Source organism: Nannospalax galili, unplaced genomic scaffold (genome assembly GCF_000622305.1).
Source record: "Nannospalax galili isolate Female #2095 unplaced genomic scaffold, S.galili_v1.0 scaffold263, whole genome shotgun sequence".
NCBI classification, from domain to species: domain Eukaryota; kingdom Metazoa; phylum Chordata; class Mammalia; order Rodentia; family Spalacidae; genus Nannospalax; species Nannospalax galili.
In genome coordinates, this window is record NW_008350402.1 from 53,501 (window position 1) to 74,581 (window position 21,081).

Genomic DNA, 21,081 nt, shown 5'->3' on the forward strand with positions numbered 1-21,081 from the left:
CACACACCTGGGTTGAGGAGCCTCAAGTGAGGAATTGCCTCCATTGGGCCAGCCTGTGGCCATGTCTGTGGGGGAATTTTCTTGATTGTTGAGTGATGTGGGAGGGCCCAGGCCACTGTGGGTGGTGCCACCCCGGTAGGTGGGCCTGTGTTGCCTAAGAAAGGAAGCTGAGCAGGGGTCAGGGAGCAAGCCAGTAAGCAGTGTTCCTCCATGGCCTGTGCTCCAACTCCTGCCTCCAGGTTCCTGCCCTGAGTTCCAACCTTGGGCTCCCTGATGAACTGTGACCTAGGAGATGTAAGCTTAATAAATTCTTTCTTCCCTAAGTTGGTATTAGGAGTATTCTGTTATAGCAATGTAAAAACAAACTAGAACAGACCACTCTCTGGTGCTACTACTGAAGACAGAGTGAAAGGCAGAGAACTTAGAACAAAAACATCAAATAGAGAGCAGTTAAGAATACGACAAAATCATAAATTATGCTAGATTCCATGAAAAAAAAGGAGGAACAGAGAAATTTATGAGCTAGAATTGAGAGGGATTAAAGATGCACAAGACAAAGAAAAGCCAAAAATTAATGTTCAGATTTTTGGATGGGTTGCCTAGTAGATAGTGGTCACTGTGATGAGCTAGGGAGAAGATGGAATTTTGGGACTTGCAGGGAAGGCATCTCGGGGCTCTATTTGGGAAGTAAGTTATAAATTTGGGGACACAATCAAAATAAAGTTGGTTTATGCAGCTATGAGAGTGAATGAGAATGATTCAGAAGAACATGTTAAAAGTAAAAGCAAAGACAGAATCTTTAGGATCACAAACATTTAAGAGACCAAAGATGACCCAGTAAAAAAGACACAGGAATCAAAGGTAGGGGGCAGGTCTTCAAACAGTTGTGCTGCAAGGAGGTAGACTAGCATCAAAAGTAAAATCAAGCCACCTCGCTGAGTGGGAGCTTGAATGCATGAGAATGGCTCCCCAAGAACAGCTGAGGCTGAGTAGGGAACCAAACCTCAGAGCAAGGGATTAATCATCTGTCTGTATCTCTTTCCTCCATTATCATCTCTTTCTTCCATTTCAACACTAATTCATAATGTGTATACTTTTAAAAACTTACCAAATATACAGCTTCATTATAGTTGTTTGCTTTCAATGATTCTTTAAGTTGACGAATCATAGCTTCTACAAATTCTCCACCAAAGTTGTAATTTCTGGCATTCAGCAGTCCAACTAATGTTGTATAAATTGTCAATTTCTCAGGTAACAGACGTGCACTGATTTAAGAACCCACGAGACAACCCCAAAACAAAGGTTTTATATTAAGTTACTGAATTTTACAAAAAACTTTTATCATAAATTAACTTTGGAACAAAATGACTTTTAATTACATTTTGAAAATGATTTCAAAGGCTTATGTTTCATTGTAAAGTTTGCAGATGTTGCCCCATTATTTTTCATTAATCCAAGAGTTAAGAAACAGTTTGCTGGTGAAGTTATCACACCGCAATAAATATAACTAATGCTACACTAGCTTTTCTTCAAATGTGTTTAGTAGAAATGAGTAACAGTTTCACAGAAAATGGTTTCCATGGTAAAGTATCTCAGAAATGCTCCATGAAACAAGATTCTTGAATGCAAAATCATTAAGGGGGCATAGAGCACTCTGAGTTTCAAATTTTAGCTAACCAAGTATCATGAGACCAGAATTCCACTTATAGTTGCTTATAAAGGATAAATAAATTTTAATAAAAAATTAAAATCAGTTTCAACCAAGTTCCTATAAAAACTTTTAACATGGTACTCTAATGTAGTTAAAAAAATGTGGGGTCAGAGAGCTGGTTCAAGGAGTAAAGGCACTTGTCAACAAGCTTGATGATCTGAGTTCTATCCCCAAGACCCACATGGTGGAAGGAGAGAATCACTCTCTGCATATTGTCCTCTGACCTCCACATATGCTGTGACATGTGTGCACCCATACACAAAATAAATAAGTGAAAATGCTTACTCAAAGTATGTGATTTCATTAAAATCATTTGAAAAGTAGAGAAAGGATAAAAAAAAAAAACCTTAAAAAAATAAGAAATCAATGTTTCACAATGAAAGAAGTCTTGAGATAAAGCTCAAAAAGCAAAGCAGGTTAATAACTAATGATAATTCAGTGGAGAATTTTCTTATTGCTCTATTTCCCTAAAGTACTTTGCTAAGTATTAAGACAATCTGGGACCTAAAACAATACTTGTATTGAAAGCAAATGATGTTCCCTAAAGCTTTCTCCAAATAAAATTTTTTTTAAAGGATGCTGCCAATCAATACTACCCTACCCTCAAACAAACATGACTTCCAAAAAGAGTTTTGTCAGCATAACTGCTATATGATTCTTTAACACATATTATCAGAACAGAAGGTACCCTATGGATAACACAATAAAATGATTTTGTTTTCATAGTTTCTTAGTCCAGGGATACACCTTCCTTTATATTGATTGGATTCATTTTAAAAATTGACAACAAAAATTAACTATGAGAGGTTAAAATGAAATCTGAGTTTCACTTTGTATGTACATTTTTTAAAATTAAAAAATGATGGGGCTGGAGAGATGACTCAGTGATTAAGAGCACTAGCTGTTCTTGCAGAGGACCTGGCTTTGAATCCCAGTACCCACATGGCGGCTAACAACCATCCATGTTCATAATTCTAGTTCCACTGGATTCAACCCTCTTCTGTCCTCCTCAGGCACTGCATGACACAGGTGCACTTACACACATGCAGGCATACCATTCATACACATAAAATAGAAGCAAATAAATAAAAATTTAAAAATAAAAAAATGAGCTGAAAGTATTTAAAATTATTTAAACAAACAAACAAGCTAACAATAAGCTAAACTTTACACATGTAAATGTGCAGTCTTTTAAAAAAAATCTCTAAATGAGAGATATACTTCTCTCATCTATATTCTGATTTAAAAAGTTAACTCAAATGATTTTAAAATTCCAAGAAACAAAACGTAAAGAAAACACTGTATTAGTCCTCCTATCAGTTCCCTTAGAAATGTAAGTTTAGCAAAGGGCCAAAGATGAATATTTCATTGCACAAATTCCAGAACAGAAGGAAGCCAATGATCTACATGTAACATAAGCACATCTTTGAACATTTCCAGAAGCATGAGAGTAGATAATACATTATCACCTGGATTCATAAATCTTTTGCATACATACACTGTACAAAGAAGCCTTAAGATCTTGCTCTTGTAGTTAGGAAGATCAGCTTCCAAAACGCCAGCCAAGCCTTCTAGATTGCTCTCCAAAGAGCAGGCACTCTGTGGAAGGCACCACATTAATTACTTGTTCAGAACTCAGCAATCAGTGAATTAAAATCCAAATTTCTAGATGGCCATGAAAACACTAAGGTAACATTAAAACATTAAACATATAAGGCACTATGATACTTATGTGGAGAAAGAAATAAGAACTAATGACAATTCTGGGGCGAATTCTCCTGGTATCAATTCAGGTAGTCACTGTTCTTTAGAAAGATGTTCCATGAAGGCAGTCAATGAAATTTAAAAAATAAGTTATCCAAGCAGAAGCAGCATTACAAATGGGAGGATTCCACAGGCTGTGATCTATCTCTTACTGAGTATCTGACTCAAGTACCCATGTCTGGTTCAGGTCTTTTACTGAAAGGACTATTCCTTAGGTCTGTTTTAATATTCACCTATGAAAATTACTAAATAGTAAAAATTCTCAATTATCTGAATCCTAGGAATTTCAAACTATATTCACTTGGGGATACAGGTGCATAGTAAAATACAAGCTCTGTTTTAAACAAACATCAACCAGTTTTCAATTGCAGAAATTTATCAAAGCACAATCAAGCCACAACCCTAACCACTGGGCTTGGTGCATACCTTTTCTCCCACTTTGCATATTAAAGATTCTAAATGATCTTCTGTTTCATTTGCATCAGAAGTCTTCCTCCGTTTGTGAGGTTGTCCACCTATTTCAGCAACATAAAAAAATTTGCAATGTTACACAATGAATCTGCTCTCACAAAAATTTTATCTTACCATTTTAGCTACTGTTGGTGAGTCTGATTCTTTAGTGACTAAGCCATCTCTCCAGCTCCAGAGTAAACTGTCTTAACTCACCCTCAGTTTCTAAGCTGGATTAAGAGTATAGGAGTCTTAAACTATTTTCTTTTAAAGATTTGTATGTGTGAGTGTATGGATATGTATGTGTGCATCACGTACAGAGGTCAGAAAAGGGCATTAGGTGTTTTCCTCTATCATCTCCTCTAGCACTCTCTACCCATTCCTTCAAAGCAGGGTCCCTTCCTGAACCTGGGACTCACATTTTCTAGGCTTGAGGCCAGAAAGTCACAAAATCCTGTCTCCACCTCCTCTGAGCTCAGGTTACAGGTATGTGTTGGCTACCTGTCTTGTTATGTGGGTCCTGAGATTCAAACTCTAGTCTTCATTGATTGTGTAGTACATGCTCTTAATTGCGGAGCCATTTCTCCAGCCCCAGTCTCTATTCTTTGTTTTTGAGACAGGGTTTCCCTGTAACCCCAGTTGCCCTAGAACTTGCTATGAGGACTGGGCTAGCCTCAAACTGAAATTCACCTGCCTCTACCTCCAAAGTGCTGGGACTAAAAATGTGCACCACCACAACTTTATTCCCACCCTGCCTTTCAAGTCTCTGTTCTTTTTTAAAAAAATATTTTATTTATTTTATGTGTATGAGCGTACTGCCTGCATATATGTGAGTGCACCCATGTCATGCAATGCCACAGGGATCAGAAGAGGGCTTCGGATTCCCCTGGAACTGTAGTTAAGGATGGTTCGTAGCCGCCATGTGGGTGCTGGGAATTGAACCTGAGTCCTCTGCAAGACAGTGCTCTTAACCACTGAGCCATCTCTCCAGTCTCTATTCTTAAGGCCACTATAAACAGTAATTCCAGGAAGCATTATTTCAGAATTTTGCCTGAAGTGTCCACAGAGCCAGATTTGGTTCCCAGCATCCACATACCAGCTCATAATTGACTCTAACTCTAGTTTCTGGGCTCTGATGCCCTCTTCTGGTCTCCTCAGGTAGGAGACCTTCATATCAGACACATACATACAAGCAGACACACACATAAAAATAAAGATTAAGAAAAAGAAAGAAAATCAGGTGTGATGGCACCAGTCTGTAATCCAAGCACTAGGGGAGTGGAGGTAGATCAGAAATTCAAAATCATTCTCAGCTACACAGCAAGTTCAAGGTTAGTCTGGGATACATGATGAGACTTGTTTCAGAAAGAAAACTCCTATTAGGTGTGAATATGAAAAGAAAAAACTCAGGGAAAAGAAAACATGAGATTCCTCATTTGGTTTAACTCTTCAATTAATAGTTTTGGTTCAGGGGAATACAATGAGCATACACAAGGACCTTATTTCTAAGTACATTTACTAAGTCACAATGTCTCTTAAGGGTCCACTACCTGAAGCAGTAACTTGCTTTTATTTCCAGGATTCAGACACTGTAGAAAATCTGCACACTCAACGTAATGTTTATACGATGTTCAGGACATTAAGAGTGTTCTTCTAGAGCAGTGGTTTTCAACTGGGTATGATCCCTACAGACCCTTAGTTTTTAGAACTAGATGAGTATGACTGGCACCTAGCGGGTAGAGGCCAGGGCTTCTAACCCCCTACACGCCCCCACTCAACCACGGCACAGAATATCTCCCAACAACAATTTGGCCTCAAACGCCAACAGTGTCAATGTTGAGAAAGTGTTCCAGAATGCATAAGGCACTGATGGCATTCTTCATTACTTAGAACCAGATGTTAGGGTGGTACAGAGAAGAGATACTGAAAAACTAGCTGAATGAAAGCAGTTTTTTTTTTTAATTGTACCAAACTCTTCTCGTTTTTCTAGCCCATCAACTCTGCTAATACTGTATCCATCTCCATAGCCTTCCTAACTATGTGGTTTACTTGTTCCAGTTTGGAATCATTCTTATTTTAAAACAACCCTCCCTGGTCCTCTTGTAAGATTGACACACGGAGAAAACAATGCTTCAGGGAGAGAAGGTAGGATTTCTAAAGAGAATACAGACACACAGCCACATCTCTGGATTACAAACCCTCTTTATTTTAGCTAGTCTGAAGGCCCAGGTTTATTTGGAGAAAGAGAAGGCAGAAGTAATAACAGGTAAGAGGTACTCTACTCTCACCAGACACCTCAGGGACCATGGAATGCGTTTGGGGGGGTGTATGTGTGGTGTGCTACAGATTACAATCTGAACCAACGGACAGTAACAAGATACTAAATGCAGAAGAACCTGAGTGAGAGCATAGGGAAGCAGAACACAACATCTTCATTAAGAATACTTGGCACTTGCTGCACAAGCATGAAGACCCAAGTTTGATCCTCAGCACCCACATTAAAAAAAAAAAGCTGGCAAAGTCTGGCATGGTGGCATGTACCTTTAATTCCAACACTTGAGAGGTAGAGGCAGGCAGACCTCTGTGAGACTGAGGCCTACACAGAAAGTTCCAGGCCAGCTGGGGGTACAGGGATGCCCTGTCTCAAAACAAACCAACCCAAACCAAACAGCTGGCAAAATGGCACAGACATTCCCAACCCCAATACTGTGGCTGAGGTGGAGACTAGACAGGAGGCTCATTAAAGCTTGCTGGCCAGCCAGTTTATCTGAAACAGGAGTTTTCAGGAGACCCTGTCTCCAGGGAATAAGACAGAGAGCGCTAGAACAGGACATCTGATGGCCTCTTCGTGGTGTACACATACACATTCTTTCTCATTCTCTCCCCCACCTCTCTGTTTGGGGGTCAGGCCTCAGTTGGTAAAGTGCCTACAGCACAAGCATGAGGACCTGAGTTTGATCCCCAGCACCCATGTACAAGCCAGGCTGATGGCCTATGTCTGTAGCCTGGAGGGGTAGGAACCATGGAAACAGGCAGCTCTCTGGAGCTCCTTGGCCAACCAGCCCAGTGGATCCAGAAGTCCAGGTTTTGTCTCCAAAACTAAGCTGGAGCAAGATAAGAGGTAGATACCTAATGTCAATCTCTGGCATCCACATACATGCACCCCCCTCCCCACACACAAATATTCAGGGAATGGGCTGAATGTTTTCATGTACCCTAAAGAATAAAAGAGAAACAGAAGAGAAACATGCCTGTGTAGTTCCACAATCAAGAGATTTTATATCAAAACAGTGCTATGTAGACGCTTTATAATCTATATTGCTATGTCATTCTGATACACTTGGCTAGTATAGGGAAGCAGACTTATTAAAAACCACTCTATAGGACCTTCATATACAAAATAAACTTTACCCTGTAAAGGCTCCTAATGTTAAATGGACACACTGCACTATTTTTATATCCTTATTAGAATGAGATGTGAAATTTGAACCCATAAAGTAGACAACAAAAAATCCAAACACTGTTAAAGAAAAAGTAACAAAACTCAATAAAGAAAAAAAAAAAGGAAATATACTTTGAACCTTCAGGTTTAAAAGAGAAAGTTAAACAGATTAAAAATATCACTTCTGAAGCACAGTGTGCCATCTCTCAGCTTAACAAACCTCTGTACCTCCACTGGTTTACTCTAGTTAAGCTAAAGAAAATTAATCATAGTCAAAAGATAAAGAGCTAACTCTAAGTAGCTTAAATGGAGCTATATGGGGTGTTTGCTTATGATCCTGGGCAATCTAAATTCCTTCTTAACAATAAAACTGTATTTAACACCTATAAGATGCATATTCTTTAGTAACTCAAGAGCTTCAGAGACATTTTAAAGGCATCTAAAAATGAGCTAGATTTAGCACTGGATTCATCATATCCATATACACACTAGTTTCCGTTTAGGATATCCCTTCCTGTGCCTATAAATTGACTACAGGAACTTGATTGATTAGTCTCGTAACCCTGTCTCCATGAATCTTGGATATGCTAGTCTCAACACAGAAATTTTTTTTTCTTTTTGAGACAGGGTCTTCCTGTAGCCCCAGCTGGTCTGGAACTTGCTTTGAGACTAGGCTGGCCTCAATTTCACAGAGATCCACCTGCCTTTGCCTCCTGAGTGCTGGAATTAAAAGCATGTGCCACCAAGCCCAGCTTAAAAAAATACTGCCTTTGTTTTATGCGTATGAGTGTTTTGCCCGCATGTATGTAAGAATGCCACATGCATGTAGTGCCCATGGAATGGTCATTAGCCACCATGTGGGAGCTGGGTCCTCTGCAAGAGCAGCTAGTGCTCTTAACCACTGAGCCGTCTCTCCAGCCCCCATCCTACCTTCTTAAAGAGGTTGCTGAGCTCATTAATACTCAGGCTTCATTTCTCTAATGTAAGCATTTAAGGTTCACAATTTCTCTTTCAGTGCATGGCATAAATCCTGACTTCTCACACTTACTGTGGCAATCTTAATCAACATTCAGGTCTGAGTATATAAATTGACTACAGGAACTTGATGGATTAGTCTCGTAACCCTGTCTCCATGAATCTTGGATATGCTAGTCTCAACACAGAAATTTTTTTTTCTTTTTGAGACAGGGTCTTCCTGTAGCCCCAGCTGGTCTGGAACTTGCTAAGTAGACCACAGGCTGGCCTTGAACTCAGAGATCCACCTGCCTCTGTCTCCCAAGTGCTGGGATTAAAGGCGTGTGCTACCACGCCTGGCACGAAATGTTTTTAAATGGCACTGTAAGAGCCTCATCTAAACACTCTAATCCACAACTTCTATCCCCTTTCTCTATTTTAGCAACACTGCTTCCTTGCTGCTCTGTGAGCATGACAGAAATGCTTAACCTTAAGATTTTCACACTCCTGGTTCCCTTTGTTTGGACCTCTGCTTTCCCGAAAGAGCCATATGGCTTGCTCCCTTACATCAGGCAAATCATCAATCAGATGCCACCTGCAGTGAGGCCTAACCTGACCAGCTTCTCTAGATCCTTTCCCTCACTTTATTCTCCAGTTACCTATAACCATATGATATACTATCCTATACCTGCTTGGTTTTTGCCTTGCTACATTGGAAGGGAGCCTCCAACTTTATACTGTCCACTACTGCACTGCAAGTAATGAGAAGTCTGCTTATCTGTCTTGAAATCCATGGAGCCTCAGACACCAAAATCTGGGGATGCTCAAAATGATGTTATTTGCAAATAATCTGTGTTTATCTCTATACTTTTAAATCACTTTTATATGACTTATTATACAGTACCTAATACAATGCAATAGTTGTTATGCTGTATCATTTAGGGAATAAGAAAAAAGTGAGTACAGGTTCAGTACTGAGGCATTTTCCCCTCATATACTTTGTATCTAGTTGGCCAAATCCAAGGATACAGAGACTGCAGATGCAGAGGGCTGACTATACACAGACAAGCATAAGGAAGGTCAGGGTAGTCAGCACCTGGTTAAGAGCAGATAATAATCCAGAAATGCTCAGATCTATTTAACTCTGATTGTAATAGATCAATAGCTGCCTTTAAAATAGCATTTTATAATATTTAAGCTTCCAATTTTTTAAAAAATTCTAGATACTGGGGCTGGAGAGATGGCTCAGTGGTTAAGGGCTCTGACTGCTCTTGCAGAGGACCCAGATTCCAGTCTCAGCACCCACATGATGGCTAACAACTGCCTATAACTCCAGTTCCAGGAAATTCAATGCCCTTTTCTGACCTTCTCGGGGCATTGCAAGACACAGGCGCAATGACATACATGCAGGCAACACACTCATATACATAAAATAAAAATAAAGTAAGCCGGGCGTGGTGGCACACGCCTTTAATCCCAGCACTCGGGAGGCAGAGGCAGGCAGATCTCTGTAAGTTTAAGGCCAGCCTGGTCTACATAGCGAGTTCCAGGACAGCTGGGGCTACAAAAGACCCTGTCTCAAAAAAGACCAATAAATAAATAAATAAATAAAGTAAAACTTAAATTAGAGATATTTCGCTAAAAAGTATCAAAAGTATTTGATTTCGATCACAAAACCTTAGCTGATTATTAAACTGTACCAAGCAAAAATTTCAATTTGCGTATTATCAGAGCACCTATAAAAGGCCTTTCCACTATAAAACTATTTACCGCAATGAATTTTGCTTAACCAATGCTGAATTTTACATTACTTTGTCCTATTCACTCTAATGTTCCTGTAGCCAGACCCAACTGGGAAAATGATTTAGCTGCCAGCTGAAGTAAAAAAGCCAACTTAAACAAAAAAGTTATGCAACCCTCCTAACAAGCAAAGCAGAAGTGAATTTTCTCTATCTTCACATTCTAATTCTCCAGGCTGCTCTCTGGTGATGTTTCCCCCTCACTTTAGGGATACCCTAGAAATGAAAGAAGAGAAAAGATGTATAAGATGAGCAAAGCAAACGGGAAGAACAAAGATAAAGACAACAAATTCCTAACCCAAGTGACAACTTCAAGCAGATGTGCTGCTCAGTCCAATGCAAAGCAGAGAAAAAAACTATTCTCTGTGTTCTGTGCAAAGGTTGCATCAGAATCCTCCTGGGTTAAAAAGCCAAGCATACCAAAGTGCTTATGCCTGTGTAGTAGAAAACACTAGATCTGCTCTCACTGGGGTATCTGGGCATCGACAGCTGAGAAGGCTGGACTAGGCTATTCTCTAGAGCCACCCCTAGCAGAAAGCTGGTGTTTCACTATTAAAATTTAAATGGATATGATTCTGCTCTCATCCTTCATTGCCTTAACATTCCAAGGGAGAAAACTAATCGAATTAAACTTTTGTCTTTTCTTTTTTTAAATATTATTTTTATTTTATGTATACGCGTGTAGTGCCTGCACGTAGGTAAGTGCACCCGTGTAGTAAAATGCCGAGGAGGACAGAAGAGGCTGTTGGATCCCCTGGAACTGGAGTTACAGACAGCTGTTAACTGCCATGTGGGTGCTGGGATTTGAACCCGGGTCTTCTGCAAGAACAGCCAGTGTTCTTAACCGCTGAGCCATCTCTCCAGCCCCCGTCTTGTTTTTTCTTATGTTGGCATTTACCAGTATTTATCACCTCTGAGACATTTAACAGTTGATAAAATAAACACCATCATGAGCTATTGGTGAGTGTATTATCTCAGCTGACCCTCACAGAAACCAAAAATGGTAAATATTATTCCATATGACATACTACCGTTTAAAGTCATACAACCCGGGCAAGATCACAAAGTTAACAACAGATGTCTAGCTTTGAAACTAAACCCTTTGGTTCTAAACTCTTGCCTTCACTACTTTGACAATATACACTCGTCACGGTGCCATACACTAAAAAGATTAACAGTTTAAGTTGCATCCATATGTGGATGCTTGGTTTTTAAGATGAGGGCTCCATCAGCAGAGCTATCGAAACAGACATGAGAATTGCTGGTCTTCTCGGGTTAGTTTTGCACAGGGGAATATTAAGGCCAATCTAAGGCAACAACTTGCCTCTGTACAATAGCGCCCTCTTGGGCATGGGGGTATGAGACAGAATTCTTTCCTTAAAGCTTGAAAAGGGGAAATCAACAGACTGGAAGAAGTAGGATGCAGATCTCAACGCAAGGCTTTGTTCCTTTAGTATACCGTCTTCCTAGAGCTCTTTCCAGGTGCACTTCGGAGAGTGCACGAAAACCCTGGACCATTGGCTCTCCATCACTAAGTGACCCTAAGAGGTGGCAGCACAGTCACGGCTGTGCCTCCCAGCTCGGCAGTGATGGGCCGATGGAAGCGTCCTTGGAGACCAGATAGGGTCTGTCCATCGGGTTCACCAGGCCTCCATTCCTTACGACTAAAGGAGCTGGGGGAGCGGGGAGGCCGTTGCTTTCCAGAGGTCGCCGCTTTCCAGAAGCCTCCGGGCACACCCGGGCCGCGCCAGCCCCCTTCCCCCAGGGCTCCCGGAACCCTCCTGGGAAGAAAGCGCTTCCCATCCCTTCCCTAGGGACCGGAGGAAAACCAGCCTCGCCTCCAGCCCGTGCGCGGTCCCGGACAGGCCAAACCACTCACCGTCGTTCTCATAGCTGTGCCGCCTCCGTGACATGTTGCCCGCGGGTGCGCAGCCCAGCCAAGCTGCGAGTTGCCAGGAACACCGGAACTGTCGGGCTCCCGGCCGGCCGGTGCGCAGTCAACCCCGAGCCGCGCGGATAGGCCTACGAGCGGGCTCACTCTCTCACCGCACCTCCCGGAAGCGCACGCGCAGAGGTGCCGAGTGGGCTCCACGGGTTCGGCAGTGGAGGGCCGGCTTGCGCAGGTCCGTGCGCAGCTGCCTTCTCCTTCCACCCTCCGCCGTCCGCTCTGGGGCCTCCCAGGGCCACGTAAAGGTCCGCGGCTACAGTAGCCACAGCCCGAGGGCCTCGAGCCAGACCGGAGGACGCACACTCTGCGGGCCAGGAAGGTCCCGCCGCAGATTTGCACTAGTCCGCGGCGCCTTCCCGGCGGCCCCTGCGACGAGGGCCGCGGAGAGACTTCCGGGGCAAGGTGACGTCCCGGCGACTTCCTGCGCATGCGCGCGCCGGTAGAGAGGGCGTGAGCTCGAGAGCTGGGAACAGAGAGCAACACCGGTCTGAGGTAGGCTAGTGAATAAGACATCCGAGAGGATTAGGACCGCGGGGTAAGGGCTCTTCTCTCTCCCTCCTAGCCTCGGCTACTTCGGGAGAGCTGGGCGGACAGAGTGGCCAGGCCCGGTGGTGCGCTGGGGTTGGGCGGGAGGGAAGCCAGGCTCGCCCAGATGCAGGCCTGCTCGCGAGTCTTCTCTCCCGGCTCTTTTAGTGATCTGGTTCCTTTGGTTCTTCTGTACCTCTGCACGTGTACAGTATACGCCTCCTACCCTGATGTCTTTAATGAGCACCAGAGTGCCTTGTCCATGGTCTGGCTGAAAGTTTTCAGTCTTATCTATTTCAGAAAATGGCCATTTCTGTCGTTTGCTTAACCCATGAATTTAGAGAGGAGATTTGAGATTCTTCGCTTTCTTTTAAAAATTTTTAAAATTTTATGTGTATGAGTGTATTGCCTGCATGTCTGTCTATAAATACAGTTGTGTCATGTAATGCCCATGGTGGTCAGAAGAGAGCGTCGGATCCCCCGGAACTAATGGTTGTTAGCCACCATGTGGGTGCTGGGAACCAAACCCAGGACCTCTGCAAGAGCATCCAGTGTTCTTAACTTCTGAACCTCTCTTCAGCCTCTAGATCTTTCTACATAACCATTTACCCACAAACACTTCCCGCTGCACTTTCAAAGCAAGTCCATAATTAGACGTATTTACGGCTCTGCTTAAAACTCTTCGTGGTCTTTTTTCAAAAATTTTTAAATAGAGTATCTTTAATTTATCCTTTGACAATTTCATACATGTCAACAATGTATCTTGATTCCCAATTTCCCCGAACTTTCCATTTCAAACGCTGAACGATGGCTTTTAGGGTTCTGTATGCTAACCACTTTGTTCTTCCTCTGGTAAGTCAAGCTTGTTAACATTTTGGGAATCTTGACTTAACTATTTTCTTTGCCTAGTGGTTTCTGCTCCAAAATCTAGATGACTGAACATCAGGTACCTATGGGAGCCGTTTTCCTGACTCTTCAACCACTTTATTGCCTTAAGCAAGTATTGTATTGTGTTTCCCAACATTTGCCACCTCCTGTGCAGCAGGTAGTGTTCTAAATACTGAGGCTTTCTCTTTTTTGTTATGTTTTGTTTCTGCTTTTTTTGAGACAGGGTCTCACTCTGTAGTCCTAGCTGTCCTTGAACTCTCAGCAGTCCTCCTGCCTCAGCTTCCCAAGTGCTGGGATTACAGGTAGGAGCCACTAAGAATATGCTTTTGAACAATTTATCTTTGAAACTGGAGCTGGTCAAATAGATATATGAAATTGTAGTTCAGGAAAGAACTGGAGGTACAAATTTGGAGTCATTTAGTATGCTGTAGATTATATACTAAACACAATTCCCCCTCATTTGTTTGTTTGCTTTTTTCACAGAAGTTTTGGATATCTACAGAAGTATGGGCATATTATATAATGAGTCCCCATGCCCTCATCACCTAGCCTCAGTAATTAGATTTGAGTGGAGGGAAAGAGAAGACAGTGAGGGGAGGAAGCAAAGTAGCAGACGGCATAAAAGCTAGCACAGAGCATTTTAACCATTGGTCCTGTAGACACAGGCTAGGGAAGAACGCTGAATGAGCAAGGTGGCATTCACTTACACAGTCACTTCTTTCACCTGTTTCCCAGTATACTGCCTTCATAGACAGACTATAAATAAATAAATAAATAAATAAGCTGCTTCATCATACTTCGAAAAGTGCCTGGTATACTCTAGGATGCTCTCAATAAGTACTTGGTGAATTTTCATTGGAAAATAATAAAAAAACTTTGTAATATTTAGAGTAGAGCAACTGTGGGCATGGAAGAAATGTGTTGAATGAGGTTTTTTTTTTCTACTTATTTTCCTTCCACTGGTAAGCCATGACAGTCTGGGTAAAGTTAGAGATTTGCTATTTTCAGTGAACTATATGGAATATATTTATGAGAAAAAGGTAGTATTTCTCTTCATCTTAGTGCCACTCATTTTTAAAATACAGGTAAAATCTGAGTTTAATACAATCGTATTATGTTGCCCTACCAATCTAACAAAGTTCATTTTGAGTACCATGAAGTCATCAACTAGCTGATGGAATGTATTTTATATGGTATGAGACATCTTGGTTTTGAATTTTAGGAGCTAAGGCCCTTCATAAATAAAAGTTAGTGGAGCAGGGCATTGTGGTACATGCCTGTAATCCCAGCATTTGAGAGGCTGAGACCGGAGAATTGCTAGTAGTTCAAGGCTAGCCTGGGCTACATAGCCTGTACCAGGCCTATTCAGGGATACATAACAAGACCCTGACCCTGCCTCCAAATAATAATATAATAAGTTAGATGATGTCAATGTTCAGTTTCCATACATTCAATTCAGCTTGGCTGTCAAGCAGTGTATATTCCTTTCATGCATAGGCTGCTTTGCACTTGCTCTCTCCTAAAGTAGGAAAAGTTAGGAATTGGTAAGATTTGTCATCTATGTCATCCACCTGCATTTTTCTCATTCTCAGTCTCTTTTCTCTGTATCCTCTTGGGGGCCTCTCTGCCTGGTACTACTTTTTCAGAATCTCGAATGTTCACCTCAGGCTTACCTCTTTCAGGATTGTTTTCAAGAGACAAACTTCACCTGCTTACTAGTGACATAAAATAATCATTTGTAATGCTAGGCAGACATTGGGACAGTGCACAAGAGGGACAGCTTGTCTGAGCTTGGAAGGCTTGGGCTGGAACTGTTGGCAGTCTGACAGGTGATGCTGGCAGTCTGTTGGAAGCTCAGTTTCTCCACATGGTTCTCTCTGTGTGGTCTCTGCTTGGGCTAGATTGGCTAACTCACCATGATGGTTGGTCTTCTCAGAGTGAGCATTCTAAAATAAGAGTTAGTTGAAGTGTATCCTTTATAGGATCAAGTATTGATATTAGATAATGTTTTATTTGGAGGAGTAGCTACAGGGCTGCATCAGCTTAGAAAGAGAAGAAATAGACCAGAAATGCTTCTTCTGCCATTTTGGAAACTACAGTGAACCATAGCTAGTTTTTGGAAAAATCAATTTTTTGTTGTTGCTTTGGGTTCTGATTTTTTGAGATAGTCTGATCATGCTCAGGCTGGTCTCAGACTTGCTATGTAACCAAAGCTGACATTGAACTCCTGACTGTCCTTCACCTTTCAAGTACGAGGATTGCAAGAGAGTGCCACCCTTCCGGCTGTTCTCACAAATTTGTATGTGAGAGAGAGAGAGAGAGAGGCATGTGTATGCACATATGTGCATATGCATATGGAAGCCAGAGGTCTTCCTCTATCAGAAATAGACCAGAGATAGAGGTCTTCCTCTATCACACTCCACATTTTTATTTGAGTCAGGGTCTCTCACTGAACCTGCAACTCAATGATTTAATTAGGCTGGCTAGGTGGGCATGCACCCAGGATCTTCCTGTTTCCAACTCTGGACACTTGGGATTGTAGGAACCTGTTATTTTGCCTGGCTTATGTGGGTCCTGGGGATGCAAACTGAGGTCCTCGTGCCTATACAGCACATACTACCCACTGAGCAATCTTTCTTTCCAGCCCCGAGAAGTTTTTGGTTTTTTTTTTTTTTTCCCCCTTCTTTTTTTTTTTGAGACAGAGTTTCCCTGTAGCCCCACCTAACCTGGAACTCACTGTGTAAACCAGGCTGGCAGGCATGGATCTCACAAAGAGCATCTACCTGCTTCTGCCTCCTGAGTCTTGGGATTAAAGGCATGCACTACCATGCCCAGCCTCACAAATCAATTTTGAATGTTAAATGCAGCATTAAATTCAATTGAAATGTTATCAGTGTTACCATTCATTGACCAGTAGGTGCAAGATGTTTTTCAGTTTTTTTTTTTCATGCAGTCCTGCAAGATAAAAATGTCATTCTCAATTTCTAATGATTTTTTAAAAATTTTTATGTGTCTTGAGTATTTGCCTATATGTTTGTATGTATGCATATGCATACCACATACATGCTTGATGTCCACAGAGGCTAGAAGAGGGTGTCAGGTCCCCCGAAACTGGAGTTACAGGCAGTTGTGGTGTGAGCTGCCATGTGAGTGCTAAGAACTAAACCCAAATCCTCTGCAAGAGCAGTGAGTGCTCATAACTTCTGAGCCACCCAGCCTTGGTCCCTGATTTTCAGATTGGGTAGTTGCAACTCAGAGAAAGTAAATAGTTTATCTAGGCCCACCTACTTCGAACAAGCTGCTGAAGCCCAATCATTCCTTAGTGCTTCATGTTGCCTCTTAGTGTCCATTACCTATAACATTTGCTTTATTTTGTTTAAAAAAGAATGTCTAGCCAGAGGCTAGACATTTCGACTCGCACCTTCAGTGCTAGCACTTGGAGACAGAGACAGGTGGATCTTTTGAGTTCCAAGCTAGCCTGGTCTACATAGCAAGTTCCAGGTCAGCCAGCTTTACAAAATGAGACTGTATCTCAAAAAAAAATAAAAAAATTAAAAAAATAAATGTCTACAGGGCTGGTGAGTGCTGACATCCTGAGTTCAATCCCCAGAACCTGTACAGTGGGAGAGAACCAACTCAACTCTGACCTTCATACGTATGCCATGGCATTCACCCATGCACACACACACAGACAACGTGTAAATAAATACAATGTAATTTTTTTTTTAAAGAAAGAGTATAGTATGTTGGTTATACTGAATCCATTTTGCTAAAATTTGGCCACAGCTGCAATTTTGAAAGTTCTATGGCCCATTAAAATGGGCTCTGAAATTTGGGAACAAAAAATAACAAAGTGGTCCTAGCACACACTTGGGTGATTTGGGTTGTACACAGTGCTTTTCTACTGACGACATTTCACCCTGAATGTTTGTATGGCTTGCTCTCTTAATTCATGTTTCTGCTCAAATGCTATTGCCTCAGCTCAGAAGGGCTTTTCCTACCCCCTTATACAGAAAGAGCCCTTCCAGCCTTCTGCCTCCTACCCTGCTTATTTTTTTTCATAATATTGAAAAAAAAATTAAGCCTGTCTTAAAGAAGAAAAATCCCCACTGGTCTATAAACTCTCGAAAGGGCAGAGGCTTTTTCATGTTTCATGTATTCTGTATTCCCAATAAGAGTGCTTGGACTAGAGTAGTTGTTAAATAAATATTGAATGAGCATTTGAATGCATGGATAGTTTGAACTACTGGGCCAGTGCTAATTTTCATGATTGATTAGCATCATATTTACTTCAAGAAGTAACCAACGACTTTGCCTTTTCTCCCTTGCTTTCTTTGGAGGTACTTAACTGAGAAGACTCTACCCCAGTGCTCTAAACCAGATGCCTTCTTCCACCACACCAGATGAAGGAGATGACCTAGAAAACTGTGTTTTAAATTTTTCTGATCTGGATTTAAAAGAATCACATCTTATCAGTCCCAGCCACAGCCTTAAAGCAGAGTTAGATGGCAGTGTGAAGAAGAAATATTCATTTGCAAAGAAAAAGGTAAAATTACTATCATTGTTTTTATGATCATATATAGAAAGTTAATCAAGTGCATATAGAAGTAGTTCATTGAATTTGCCCTCTACCTCACTGTGTAGTCTAGTCAGCACATTGCCCACTGATATTAACTCACTATAAGGCAAAGGAGAATCATGGACAAGGTGTACCCTTGGAACAATTCTGGTGAGGTATTTGAGGAGAGTAGATCCTAGACAGGAAATTTGTTTTTTTTTCTCACCCAGGAGAACCCTGCAGGAGGAATCCTAGAAACCCAGATCCTAGTGTAAGGAGAACTGAGGGTAGTAGGGCAGCTGCCATCTGGTAAGCTCGTACTGAACCTGCTGACTGGTGGGGGAAGAGTTCTGATCTTGTCCAATTGGCCGAGTGCTTTCATTGCACTAAATTTTCCCCTCTCCACTGAGAGACCCGTGACCACTCAGGGTCTTGTGGTTCTGACCAGACTGACAAAACCGACATAACACATTCTATTTGGGTTTTGCATAATTTATGACATCTGGGAGGGGGTGACTTAGCCTGCGGTTCCACAGCTCTGTTCCCCACCTTCAATATGGCCATGGCTTCACCCCTTTTCCCAGTGGGCTCAGCGTGGGTCTCTAGACCTGCCCCCTGATCAATTCTAGCCTTTCAGAGGAACTTTAAGTTACAGCTTTGAAGAAGAGACAGCATCCAGAATGCTGCAGGGTCACTGAGTATACTGCATTGGGCCATAAAAGGTATTATTAGCCAGATGTGGTACCTATACCTTTAATACCAGCACTGGGAAGCAGAGGCGGATAGATCTCTGTGATGTTGAGGCCAGCCTGGTCAACATAGTGAATTTCAGGCCAGCTGGGGCTACAGGGAGACTCTGTCTCAAAAACAGACAGACAAACAAAACAAAAGAGATAGTATATGATACCCTCCTTAATGCCAGTTACCTTTTTTTTTTTTTTTTTAAGAAACCACTGACTGAAGCTCCCTCTCCTTCACAGTAGAGAGTCCAAGGCTTACAGGCAGGAAAATCACTGCCTGAGGAGATACAGCTGACACCTGGTTTTCTCACCTTCAGCCTGTGTCCCCTTGGCAAGCCTCTTACTGACTCCATGTTAGTGAAGAACAAACGTACCTGCTTGTAACTTCCTGGCTACCAGCCCTCTAGTCCTTCTCACACAGATTCCCCTGAAAGTGAATCCAAAGGGCACAAAAGTTCTTTAACAGTTTTATTTTGCGACAACTTCAAACTTACAGAAAAGTGTAAGAATCTTATAAATAACCCAAAACCGCCCTTGTCCAGAGGCTGCATTCACATGTTTCACCTTTTGTCTCAGACACAGGGGACTACTACTGCAGGACCACCGGGGGTTACATAGTATATTCAGTCTGTTTAACCGTCACATCATGTTCTTAGTCCTCTCCCTTTTTTTTAAAAACTTGCTATTTAGCCACTACTGACGTTGAACTCACAGTCCTACCCTATTTAGCCTTCTGAGCCCTGGGATTGCAGGCATGTATGACCATGTCTGGCGTTGGTCTTCTTTAAATTAGAACTCTCAGTTTCTCTGTCAGATCATGACCATGACATTTTTAAAAATTACAAATAAGTAATTACAAATAATAATAATCAAACCGACCCTCACTTTGATTTTGACCCATATTTCCTTATGATGAGACTCAGAGTTTATTTACTTTCTTTAGCAAGAGTATTCTAGAAGAGGGGCTGTGTTCCTTTTGCTACGGTCTTTCAGGTAGTTCACAGTGCTGATTCATTCATCCTGTTACCGACAATGTTAATTTTGGATGTTTGTCAGGTTTCTTCACTGTAAAATTATTTTTTTCTTATGTAATTCAGTGTTTTGGAAGGAAGTGCTAGTGCCATCTCCTTTTCTTCTTGCATGTCATAAAGGATGAACATTTGTAACAAAAGCTAACAAAGGCCCTGTAATTTCATTTCACCCCACCCCACCTGCTGCCTCAGCCCTACACAGTGCAGATCCATTCTTGCACAAGTTGAGGATGGCCCATCAGTGGTGCTCTTCATCTGTAATATCTCTGCAGGGTGCCCACTTGTGGATGCTTTATAGAAGTCTTCAGGTCTCTCCCTGCACTAAATCGAGGGACTGTATTGTGAGAGACCAATAATTAGAGATCTTGCTTTACTTGTATTTACACAGAAAGAAAATCACTAAAAACAGAGCAGGCCGAGTATGGTAGTGCACACCTTTAGTCCCAGCACTTGGGAGGCAGAGGCAGGCAGATCTCTGTGAGTTCAAGGCCATCCTGGTCTACATAGTGAGTTCTAGGTCAGCCGGGGCTACAGAGAGACCCTGTCTCAAAAATACAAAAAATAAATAAATAAATACTAATAAAACTTGATGAGGTCATTAATCTGCTTTGTTGTTGAGAGTATACATTGGCACACCTCTGGAAGTCACTATTACAACCTTCATGCTTTTTGATATAGCAGCTCTTCCCATACCAACCTATAAGAAGTCTATATATATATTTTTAAGAAAAGTATATAGAGCCGACGTGGTGGCACGCGCCTTTAATCCCAGCACTCGGGAGGCAGAGGCAGGTTGATCTCTGTGAGTTCAAGGCCAGCCTGGTCTACATAGTGAGTTCCAGGCCCGCTGAGGCTACAGGGAGACCCTATCTCAATAAAAAAAAAAAAAAAAAAAAAAAAAAGATCAGAAAACATAAATCAATAAGAAAAATGTCATAATAGAACAATAGGCAATGGGGCCAGAAGATGACTCAGCAGGTAAAGGAGCTCGTTTACCACAAATCCTGATAACCTGAGTTTGATCCCCAGAACCCACATAAAAGAGGAAAGATGGGGGCGTGGAGAGATGGCTCAGCAGTTAAGTGCACTGACTGCTCTTGCAGAGGACCCAGGTTTGATTCCCAGAACCACATGGCGGCTACGAGCCGTCCTTAACTCCAGTTCTAGGGGAATCTGAAGCCCTCTTCTGACCTCCACAGCATTGCACAACATGGGCGCACTCACATACATGCAGGCAATACACTCATACACATAAAATAAAAAATAATAAA

At 41.9% G+C, this 21,081-nt stretch overlaps 2 protein-coding genes across 3 annotated transcripts in view; one reads left to right on the forward strand and one right to left on the reverse strand.

Annotated features, from left to right (window-relative positions):
• Positions 1–12,234, reverse strand: part of Ncbp1 (nuclear cap binding protein subunit 1) — a 47,298-nt gene extending 35,064 nt beyond the window's left edge. The window contains exons 1-4 of the mRNA XM_008847656.3: positions 12,000–12,234; positions 3,902–3,990; positions 3,210–3,310; positions 1,109–1,265 (exon numbers count right to left, since the gene is read on the reverse strand). Coding sequence (XP_008845878.1) covers positions 1,109–1,265; positions 3,210–3,310; positions 3,902–3,990; positions 12,000–12,033 — 381 coding nt within the window. The 5' untranslated portion in view covers positions 12,034–12,234. The remainder of the gene's footprint in view (positions 1–1,108; positions 1,266–3,209; positions 3,311–3,901; positions 3,991–11,999) is intronic.
• Positions 12,235–12,424: 190 nt separating this feature from the next.
• The window catches only part of Tstd2 (thiosulfate sulfurtransferase like domain containing 2), a 28,377-nt gene continuing 19,720 nt past the window's right edge, over positions 12,425–21,081 (forward strand). For both annotated transcript variants that reach the window (XM_008847660.3, XM_029570721.1), the window contains exons 1-2: positions 12,425–12,560; positions 17,822–18,027. In XM_008847660.3, the coding sequence (XP_008845882.1) occupies positions 17,863–18,027 (165 nt within the window). In that variant the 5' untranslated portion in view covers positions 12,425–12,560; positions 17,822–17,862. The remainder of the gene's footprint in view (positions 12,561–17,821; positions 18,028–21,081) is intronic.